This window comes from Canis lupus, chromosome 1 (genome assembly GCF_011100685.1).
Source record: "Canis lupus familiaris isolate Mischka breed German Shepherd chromosome 1, alternate assembly UU_Cfam_GSD_1.0, whole genome shotgun sequence".
NCBI lineage: Eukaryota > Metazoa > Chordata > Mammalia > Carnivora > Canidae > Canis > Canis lupus.
In genome coordinates, this window is record NC_049222.1 from 48,861,168 (window position 1) to 48,872,968 (window position 11,801).

Below are 11,801 nucleotides of genomic sequence, written 5' to 3' on the forward strand. Positions count from 1 at the left end.
ATCTGTTCTAGTACATCAAGTTCTATTTTTTAACTGAGCTCCCAAGGTAGCTTGTTACAGAGACCTTTTAGAAAGCTCCATGTGATTTCTAAAATTTTCTCCCATTTAAATACTAATCCTGGGACATTGCAAATGTGGGTATTTTTCCTCTTACCAGTTTTTTAGTTTGGGCTCTCAGGATTACAGATTGTGACCAAAAAATGTTGGCTTAGACTGCTTTAAAAACAAGTAATGTGTGTTTAGGGACATTTAAAAGTCTATCTACAATGTTTATCACGATTAGGAAGCAATTTCCAAATGCAAATACAAGAAACCATTGACACGATTAGAGGTTTAGAGGTGGTTTTTCTTTTTTTAATTCAAGGTTACCACCCTGAGTATAGAGAAGTTTCTTAAAAATATTTGTGAATGTATTTTTTAGTACTGGAAGAAAAAATATTCTGTTGTGTCTCATTTAGCATTTTAAGATGTCCTTCACGGAGCTGATTAAAAAGTGGAAACATGAAAAAAAAATTCAATCTCAATAAAAATCCCTAGAAGTTTACATACTGATTTTAAAATTTATGTGGATACAAAGGACTTTGAATTGCCCAAATAATTTTTAAAAAGAAGAACAAAGTTGCAGGACTTACTATGAAGTTCCAATAATCAAGACTATAGTATAAACAAAAGGATAGATATATTAATAAATCAGCAAAACATCAGAGAATACAAAAGTATCTCTATACCTGTATAGTGATTTTTTTTTATAAAGGCACAAGGCAATTCAATGGGGAAAGGAAGTATTTGAAAGTTCCTAAGAGTGTAGATCTTAAAAGTTCTCATAACAAAAAAATTTTGTGATTATATGTGGTGATGGATGTTAATATAATGGTGGAAATCATTTCACAATATATGCAAATAATGACTCATTATGTTATGTACCTGAAACTAATATAATGTTATATGCCAATAAAAAAGTGGTCTTTCCATATGGGAAAAAAATGCATTGACTCTTACCTCATGTCACACATAGTAATTAATGTGTAAACGGTCATTAACCTAAATGTTAAATCTCAAACTACAAAACTTCTCACAGAAAAAAGGAACAAAATTTTGTGACACTGGATACGGAAAAGATTTGTGAAACAGAAGATGAAAAGCACAAAGGAAAGATGAATTAGAATGGACTTCATTAAAATGAAAAGCATTTGCTCCCCAAAAGACATAGGTAAGAAAACAAAACCAAAAGAAAGGCCGTGGATTGGGAGAAAATATTTGCAAAACATGTATCTGTCAAAGGGTTTATATCTAGATTATGTAAAATACTCTTAGAACTCAATTCCTAAAAGAAAGACAACACAAAAAAAAAGAAAAAGAAAAAAGAAAGACAACAGTTTTTTTTTTTTTTTTTTTTTTTTTTAATGGGCATGGGGTACCTGGGTGGTTCAGTCATTTAAGCGTCTGCCTTTAGCTCATGTCATGATCTCAGGGTCCTGGGATCCAGCCCCATGTCATGCTCCCCGCTCAGTGTGGAGCCTGCTTCTCCCTCTCCTTCTGCCTGCTACTCCCCCTGCCTGTGCTCTCTTTCTGTGTCAAATAAGTAAAAATCTTTTTAAAAAATGGGCATAGGATTGGATATTTCACAAATGACCAGTGGATACATGAAAAGATGCTCAACATCACCAGCCAGTGGAAGATGCAAATTAAAACCACAGTGAGATACTACTATAACTACTACTACTACTACCCTACTACCCACTGGGATGAATTAAACCAAAAAAAATCTGACAATACCAAGTAGTATCAACAATGTGTTCCATATTTTGACAGTGGTGATGTTTTCATGAATTTATATATAAGCAAAATTAATCAAAGTGTTCATTTTTAATGGATATAGCTTATTGTAAAGTTGTATTTTAATGAAGTTGACTTAAAAAATATAAGTCTATAAGAATAACAATTTATTATCCCAGTGGACCAAGATACAAAGATGCTTGTGCACTTGCTAAAGTAGCAAGTGTAGCTGGGGTCAGACTTTAGTTCTCAACCCAACTCTTTTCCCTTCCAATTAGTTCATGCTCCTGAACATAGAATACAGGATTGAAGGAAGGAAGAAGCAAGAAGGGAAGCAAGTGTCCTAAGAATGGATCGGCTGTAATCCAGATCCTTAGTCTTGTCTTAATCAGTGATGTCAAAACACTTCCCCTACTGAAGACATGCCTTGTTTTTAACTTAAAATTTTTTCATTTTTAAAAATAGCTTCCTCATTTTTTCTTTCTCTTCCCTAATCATAACGGTCAATTTGAATTGTATAGACATATGGAAACAGAATCCAAGTGACTTACGCTATATACCATGAATAAAGAACTTTGGACACAGCTCTTCCTGCCGGTTTATGAGTGAGTGCTCTTCGGAACCTGTTTCAACTATGTAGATGGGTTAGAAGAAGTACATAAACAATTTAGAGATTGGGGTGCCTGGGTGGCTCAGTGGTTGAGCATCTGCCTTTGGCTCAGGGCATGATCTTGGGGCCCTGGGATTGAGTCCTGCATCAGACTTCCTGTGGGGAGCCTGCTTCTCCCTCTGCCTATGTCCCTGCCTCTGTCTCTCTGTCTCTAATGAATAAATAAATAAAATCTTTTTTTAAAAAAAGAAAATGCAGAGAATGTGTTGAGTTAATGCCTTTAAGAATTAACATTGTAAATTTGTCAAATTTCTTTACAGCTTGTTATTTTTTTAACATTTTAATATCCTATTATTTTACATGTACTTTTCTCTGTTTTTCTTGGGCTTAAAAACAGGTTCAATGAAATTTGATATTTTTTTCTCTAAGACATTTTATCATCTTGAAATTACTGATATACTAAGCTGTGTCACATTGTATTTGATGTTAGTGTGCAGATTCCACTGTGAGAAAAAAATGGAAGATAATTCAGTGGAGGACCACTTACTTAAATAGGAGTTCACTAGCCTTTGTTATCTAACAAGTGAAATCATGTCCTCTTGCAGGATTTCCCATACAGAACTCTGTACATTAAGGGCTTGAACTGCCTAGGTTGCACTTCTGAAAAGCTCCTGTGTTCAAAGAGCAAAAATATCACATTGAGAAATTCAAAAAATTTTCTTTGTGAATCTGAATTTATACAGCATACTTTACTTGAATTTATGGGAAACAATGTAACAAACGAGTTCCTGGAAAATAACCACAATTTTATGTTCCAGAGAAAGCTGGCATTTTTTGAACACCAGCAGTGCTTGGGGTCCTATAAAATATTTTGTGCATACTGTAATCACTACTTTGCAGATGGGAAAATGCAGGCACAAAGAGATGGTAAGTTTCAAGATTTTAACCTGGCCGCCAGTCTGTGGAGCCTGCACCCTCTCACCCTTGGTCATACTTGCAGGAGCAGGTCTCCACTTTTTCCTGCGCATACCCTGTTCCTTCCCACCTTCATTCATCTTGTTTGTCCTCCCAGAGAGCCCAGCCTCCCCTCCACTGGTCACATCCTGTCCACCCTTCATTGTCTGGGCACTTAGACCTTCTGTATTCTAGCAGCAGCTACTCTGCCTAATTTCCTATTGACCAAACATAATTGCTCCCTTAACGCTCGGGGAATAACCTCAGAAGTGGCTGTCCTGCCTCACATCGCTCTTCCTCCAAACCATCCTATGTAATACCCCCCCCTCTTTTTTTAAAGTTTTGATTTATTTATTCATGAGAGACACACAGAAAGAGGCAGAGACCTAGGCAGAGGGAGAAACAGGCTCCCTGTGGGGAGCCTGGATGCAGGACTCAATCCCAGGACCCTGGATCACAATCATCACAATGTGAGTCAAAGGCAGATGCTCAACCACTGAGCCACCCAGGTGCCCCTTCTGTAATCTTCTTAAATACACATTCTTAAAGCCTTGGGCAGCCCCCACTGTTCTACTTTGAATCCTGGTTTGGAGAATGTTCAAGGCCCTCCAAAATCTTTGACCCACTTTCCAGCTCTATCCAGATATGGAGACGTCAACCCCAGACAGGTATTTCTCAGGTCATTTTCAATGTGGTTGGCATATGATAAATACTTAATGTGAGTTATCATTGTTTTATATTTAATATTTAAATATAATAGTCATATAATTCAAACACAAAAATATAGAAATGTATAGTTGAAATATTTTCTACTGATTCTTGGTCCCATTTTCCCACTTCCCATTCCCCATCCCCACACATTAAACTAGAATTAATTTCTTTTTTTAAGATAAATGGTAGCATACTATACACATTGACCTACATGTTGTTTTTTTCTACTTAATATATCTTGGACACTTTTTGTATCAGTGAGCTTGCCCATTTCTTTTTACAGCTGCATAGACAATTTTATGGCTACATGAACATGTCATAATTTAATTAACCATAGTTTATTCCCTGATGATACGCATTTATATCATTTTCAGTCTTTTACTGCAAATATCCTCATACACACTGTATGCATGAAAACTTATTTGTAAAGTACATTCCTAGAGGGAGAAGTAGAAGAATGATTTAGGCATTTGTAATTTTAAAGATACTGGTAGAATATATATTTTGGCATAGGGGACATATTGATTTCTACTTTCAACAGAAATCAATAGTTTCCCCACAGCCTTGCCAACACACTGTGGTATTAAATTTTTCATTTTTGCCTATCGATGGGAGAAATGGTGTTTTAGTGGAGTTTTAGTTTGCCTTTTAAAAAATGAGTGGGTTTGAGCATTTTTCAAATGTGTAAGAGCCGTTTGTTTTTCACTTTCTGTTTATAACCTTTACACATTTTAGAATTGTTCTGCGTTTTCCCTTATCAATTTATAGATATTGTATATGTTACAGAAATTAGCCCTTTTTTTGTTATATGAGATGCAGACGTTTTCCCCAAGTTTGTCATTTGTCTCTTGTTTGTGGTGTTTTTATTCTTGCAGGTGTTTTTTTTTTTTTTTTTTTTTTTTTTATTGGTGTTCAATTTACTAACATACAGAATAACACCCAGTGCCCGTCACCCATTCACTCCCACCCCCCGCCCTCCTCCCCTTCTACCACCCCTAGTTCGTTTCCCAGAGTTAGCAGTCTTTATGTTCTGTCTCCCTTTCTGATATTTCCCACACATTTCTTCTCCCTTCCCTTATTTTCCCTTTCACTATTATTTATATTCCCCAAATGAATGAGAACATATAATGTTTGTCCTTCTCCGACTGACTTACTTCACTCAGCATAATACCCTCCAGTTCCAACCACGTTGAAGCAAATGGTGGGTATTTGTCATTTCTAATAGCTGAGTAATATTCCATTGTATACATAAACCACATCTTCTTTATCCATTCATCTTTCGTTGGACACCGAGGCTCCTTCCACAGTTTGGCTATCGTGGCCATTGCTGCTAGAAACATCGGGGTGCAGGTGTCCCAGCGTTTCATTCTTGCAGGTGTTTTTGATGTTAACCTTGTTAACTTGTCATTTTCTTTCATGCTGTCAGGACTTTAAGTCATGTTATAAATGCCTTTCCCTGTCTGAGATGATAGAAATTTTCCCTTATTTCTCCTAGAAGTTTGGTTCTTTCACTTCCTATATTTAAATCTTTGAGCCATCTAGAATTTATTCTGGCGTGTATTATGAGATGACATTCCCCTTTTTCCCAGATGGCTGCTGATTTATACTGACACCATTTATTAAATTATCCTTATATTCCCCACTGCTTTGAAATTATGTGCTAAAGTCCTGTATGCACCTGCCTCTATCCTTGGGCTTTCTATTCTGTCTGGTTGGTTGGCTGTCTGTTCATGTGCCAGGACCACATACTGAGCATAGCTGAAATCAAACAGGGCTGGCTGCACAGATCCTTCTTTCCAGAGTTCTCTTTCCTATCAGCATTAATGATTCATTAGAGGTGGTTTTCAGTGACAACAACAAGAACCAATGACAAACATCCTTTCTCTTGGATTTTTTTTTTCTTGTGATCATAGTAAGTTTATAAATTAACTTAGGAAAACTTGATTTTGAATCTTACTCTCTAAGAATGTAGTCCATCCTTCTATTTTTGTTCCATTCTATTTCGTTGCCCTGCAAGAACATTTAAAATTTGTTTTCAAATTGTTTTTGTGCTGTTTTCTTCCTAGATATTTTATCCAGTTGTTGCTCATAGGCTTGGAGCCTTTTCTTTCATTATATTTTCTGTTAGTATGTATGGAGACTTTTGGTTTCTGTATATTAATTTCATAGCTTGCTAGCTTAATGTGTTTTCTTATTTCTAGTGATTTTTGTTTTTAATTGATTCTCTTGATTTTCCAAATAATCATATAATCTACAAATAGGAAAGCCTTGCCTCCTCTTTTACAATATTCCTCTGGTTTCTTTCTTGCCTGGTTGCTTTATTTTTAAATATTTATTTATTTTTGAGGGAGAGAGCAAGAGAGAGCATGAGCGCAGTGGGGAGGGGCAGAGGGAGAGAGAATCTTCACTCAGACTTCCTACTGAGCCGAGGACTCTGTATCAGGCTTGATCTCAATACTCTGAAGACAGGACCTGAGCGGAAACCAGGAGTCAGCCACTTAACCAAGTGTGCCACCCAAACACTCCATATCTGGTTGCTTTAGATAGTACCTTCAGAACAGTGTTAGTTAATGGAAATAGTACCAACTTGACTTTTTTCTGGTTTCAGTGGGAGTTTCTAGTGTTTCCTCATTAAGCCCATGCAGCCTTTTGGTTTAAGACTGACATCTTAAGAAAACATCTTAAGTTCATCAATTTGTATTTCATTAAGAATCTTTTAAAAATTCAGTGCTGGTGATCAATTTTTGACGGGTGATTTTTCATTATGGAGCTGGTTATATTTTACCCCTAAGTGTCCAAAAGGATGAATTATGTTAATAACTTTCACATTGAATTACACTTGCATTCCCGTTCTAACTCCACTTGGTCTTCATACATTCCATCTACTATATTTTATTTAGGATTTTTTGCAATGATATTCATAAGATTGATCTATAATTTTCTCTGTTTCATGTATAAATACATCTGTTTAGATCCTCTCTTCTGGAGTTAGATTGGTAAATTATATTTTTCTTTTCTCTTCTAAAGATTTATTTATTTGAGAGATTGAAAGAGCACAAGTGGGAGGGAAAGAAGGAGAGGGAGAGAGGGAATCTCAAGCAGACTCCCCGCTGAGCATGGAGCCCGAGGTGGGACTTGATCCGAAGGCCCTGAGATAATGACCTGAGCCGAAATCAAGAGTCGGCACTTAACCGACTAAGCCACCTAGGAGCCTTGGTAAATTATGTTTTTCTAGACTTGGATAGTCTCATTCACATTTTCAAATGCACTGGCATGGAGCTCAGTAAAGGAGTCCTTTGATTCTTTTAATTTTCAGTCTCTGTTGTTATGTCCCATCATCATTTCTCTTGTTTTGTACTTTTAATGTATCTTTTGCTGCCTAGATTTGGCAGGAGTGTGTTTTCAGAGAGCCAGCTTTGTTTTTATTTATCAGTTCTCTGAAATTTTATTTATCAGCTTTGGTTTTACTTATCAGGTTTTATCTATCAATTTTGCTCTGAAATGACCAGTTTCAACTTTATAGAAATTCATTGGATGGTTAAGGAAAGAACTAAGTTTGGGCCCCCAGGATGGGGCTAGGTAAAGGTCGGCCTTGAGTGGTAGGTAGGCGGCAGACTTTAGACTTGTGGAAATGTTATTAAGAAGCCATTGGAGGGATGCCTGGGTGGCTCAGTTGGTTAGGCATCTGACTCTTGGTTTCGGCTCAGGTCATCATCTCATGGGTCGTGGGATCAAGCCCTGAGTCGGGCTCCGTGATCAGTGAGCAGTCTCCCTGAAGATTCTCTTCCTCTACCCCTTTCCCCACTCGCATATGCGCGCTCTCTCTCTCTAAAATAAATAAATCTTTAAAAAAAAAAAAAAAAGGAAGCCGTTGGAGAGCTCTGGTTAGGAAGGTAACAAGATTGGAAGTGTTGTTTTGAAAAGATGAACATTCACATATCAGCAGTTATCTTACATAGTACTTTGTCTTTTCCAAAACCATTTTGGATAAGAAATGCCTTTTTCAACAACAATAGAAAAAAATAAATCATCTATTTCCTTCTAAACAGTGAATGATTTGCTCCAATCACATAAATGAACACCTTCCAGGAACTTCTCATGATTTATTTTTTAAAAGATTTTATTTATTTGAGAGAGAAAGCACAAGCCAGGGGGGGTACAAAGGGAGAGAGAGAAGCAGACTTTCCACTGAGCCCAACTTGGGGCTTGATCCTAGGGCTCCAAGATCACGACTTGAGCTGAAATCAGATGCTTAACTGACTGAACTCCTCATGATTATTTTAAATGTTGTACAGTTGGCTGAAATCTTCTGTTAGTTGTTCTGGAATTTCACACTGAAAGCACCTTTAAATTTGAAGTATATCTTAAAATTAATTGGATTGTGAAGCAATCATTCATTTCTACTATAGCACTTTATGTTATTCCTCATTTGGAATGTAGCTTTGCCTTCAAGGCTGTATTATTTCTCTACTAGATTGTGAATTCCTTACATAAAAATAGTACATGTTAAGTTTTATGAAGGTCAATTCATGTTTGTTAGTAATTTGTTTTACTTAAAACTACTCATATAATAGAATTCTCACAGTGTGCATATAAATGATTGAAATACTCCAAAATTACTATCTGCCTTGTTTGTGTATTATCCCTAATCATATAAAACATTTTCAGTTGTCTCATTATACTAAATAATCTGTGTTTTATCCTGCTTTCTATTATTAGAGAAACTAAATTAGTATGTGTTATACCATATCCATGATCTCTTTTACTTGATTTTTGTGTCAAGGGCTAATAGTTCCCACTCCTACTGATTTTGTTGAGGAAGGCGATGTGCCTACAAGAAACTATTTCCTAGACTCCTCGGTGGGTAAGAGTAGCCATGGGAATAACTTCTGGCTGCTGGGATGTAGGTTGACGATACTGAGCAGAATGTTCCTGCCTGGAATTTGGAGGTCAAGGCTGGAAGAGGAGGTTCTTGCCAAAAGAAATGATGGAAGACCACAAAGTGTGATGAGCTACTCAATTTGCAGGAGGCAGCACAAAATGGAAGTAAGGGGCCTTTGTTCAATAGTTACTAATAACAAGAAATGCCAATGGCAGAGCATTAACCTCAGTGCTGGGCCCTTCTCAGCATGGGGCTCAATGAGAGCACAGGTTCCATGCCCGTGAAACTGGCTCTTGTGAATGAGTTGAGGGCCCTGGGATGTCCTGGAGCTGCCATGCCAGCCCTGGACTGCCTGTCTTCCCCTACCCCGCTCCTCCTCCTCCTCCTTCTTCTTTCTTCTTTTCTTCTTCAAGATTTCATTTATTTATTTGAGAGACAGAGTGAGCAAGCATAAGCAGGGGGGAGGAGCAGAGGGAGAGGGAGAAAGAGACTCCCTGCTGAACAGGGATCCCAATGTGGGACTTGGTCCCAGGACCCTGAGATCATGACTTGAGCCAAAAGCAGATGTTTAGCCAACTGAACCACCCAGTTGCCCTGCTCTTTGGTAATGGAGAGCACAACCCTCTTCTTGTTTAAGACTCTGTTATCTTGATTTTCTATTACATGCATCCCATAACTGATGTGTTGTGATTACTCTCATTTTACAGATGAAGAAACTGAGGCTCAGACAAGTTTAGTACCTGATCTTGGTAGGCCATTTGGGGTGTGGACTCAGGCCCTGTGAACTGGGTCATGTACCCTTGTGCCAACACAGTGTCTTTCCTTTCCTACAGAGATGGTATCATTCTGCATTTCCTTTTTCTGGCAAGACTTTGCACTCTGCAGGTTTGCTGTCTCCCAGGGGCTCCTTTTTGTAGTCTACAGTAGAGGAGGGCAGCACTTCATCCCACCAATTTTTCCGCCTTCACATTTACTTTGTACTCTGGAGTAGATGATATGTAGAATCTCAGTCTAGATTTAAAATATGGCCCAAAAAAGTGATTCACTTCTATCTCTAGCAAAATGTTTATAGTTTATTCCCCAGTGCTTCTCCCTTTGCAGATAAAGAGTTAAGATCTTACATAATTCAATTAAAAAAGAAACTCAAAATATGTGAGATCCCATCTGATGTGGGTTTCTGTCTACTTGACCCTTCAAGAGGAAGGGCATGGCAGTCCTTCCAGTGAGATCACAATCAGGAAAATGCAGCTAGAATTTATTGCTTAATAGTGCATTAGGATAAATAGTGTTTATTGCTCTCGGCATTCTCATCTATGGTCATGGGAAGCACTGTGGCCACTAACTATTATTTCTTTTATTAGCACACAGGCCGTGGCTGCCACTTCACCTGCTTGGGGGCCCCGTGTAACACAGGTATTGTATTTGCTAGATTCTGAAAGTGATTGCAATTTGGCTGAACTCTAGCATAAGCACCCAACCTTGGTTAATATCCACAAGACAACATTCTGGACCACATCCTGAGTGGTGTTGGGGTGGGGGTGGACACAGCACATCTTCACAGGTAATCACAGGGTATCATGTGGGAGGTGGCAGTGGCCATTTCTCTCCCTCTTTATAGGAGAGAAAATTCCCTATCTTTCCTAAGAGGAAGAAATTCTAGTCTGTTCAGTCAGATTCCAGGGCAGTGAATGCTGGGTTTTTACCAGTGGGCACATTGACTGAATGTGCTTTCTCATCTTTCATTCGGGAAGAGGGCCAGGGTCCCTTTTAAACTTGGCTCAGGAAGTAATGCATGGATGCTGGGGAGTCCTAGTGGCTCAGAGGCTAGAGATTGGACATGGATTTAGGTTGAAGACCCTACTTAGCCTTTGACTTCCAAACTGATGTTACCATACACCTTGCATTGGGGTGTCAGGCATATTTGTGATATGTGGTCCTTAGGAAGTCCATGGAGGATAAGAACTCTGGTGTTCCTGGGTCCTTCACTAGAGCATCATTTTAATATCCAAATCTTACCATAAGCTTTGGCCCTCTGGTTATGGTGAAGTATTAAAAATTGTTGGCATTATGAAGGTCTCATGAAGTACTATTCTGTGAAACTTGGTATAAGGGTTGAATTGTGTCCTTCCCCAGCCCCCATTCACTTGTTGTAGTCCTAACTCATAGTATCTCAGAATGTGACTATAGGGAGGTAAAATGGATCATTAGAGCCCTCATCCAATATAACTGGTGGTGTCCCTCAAGAAAGGGAATTTTAGGGATGGATATACATAGAGGGAAGACAATGTAGAGACCCAGAGTGATGCCTGTGTATGAGCAAGGACAGAAGCCTGGAACAGATGCTTCCCTTGCAGCCCTCATAAAGAACCAACTTGCTGATAGCTTGATTTCAGTTCTAGCCTCCAGAACTGTGAGACAATACATTTCTATAGATTAAGTTACTTGTTTGTGATATTTTGTTATGGTAGTCCTAGCCAACTGATGGGCTTGGCAACCAGGGCAATCCTAAAAGCCAATGTACTCCATGGAGAGATGTGGGAAGACCACTCAGCAATATTTGAAATAGTCACCATAACTTTTCTTCCGCTATTCAAATACAGCAACATTAATGACATTTGCTTGACTGCAAGAAGCTCATAAATGTTTGCCAGCAACTACTTATATGCAATAGGTCGAAGACTTTCAGACTTCCTTAAAATAAGGAAATCTAGGACAGGTTATCATGATCTGAGTTGGGTCCCACAGAGGTCAGGTCAGTGGTAAAGTAGAATAGATTGGAGGCTTCTAAGTCTTAGTTATTTATTGATGAGAATTCTGACTCTCAATAGGAAGTCGCTATGCTTATTTTAGTCCTGAAATACTTAGAAC

General features: G+C 38.2%; 1 protein-coding gene across 11 annotated transcripts in view; it reads left to right on the forward strand.

Annotated features, from left to right (window-relative positions):
- LOC111095876 overlaps positions 1-11,801 on the forward strand; it is a 59,771-nt gene that overhangs the window by 21,374 nt on the left and 26,596 nt on the right. For 10 of the 11 annotated variants that reach the window (XM_038526466.1, XM_038526462.1, XM_038526467.1 and 7 more), the window contains 3 exons: positions 1,079-1,210; positions 8,959-9,097; positions 10,295-10,346. In XM_038526466.1, coding sequence (XP_038382394.1) covers positions 8,978-9,097; positions 10,295-10,346 — 172 coding nt within the window. In that variant the 5' untranslated portion in view covers positions 1,079-1,210; positions 8,959-8,977. The other variant, XM_038526469.1, reaches the window with a different exon arrangement.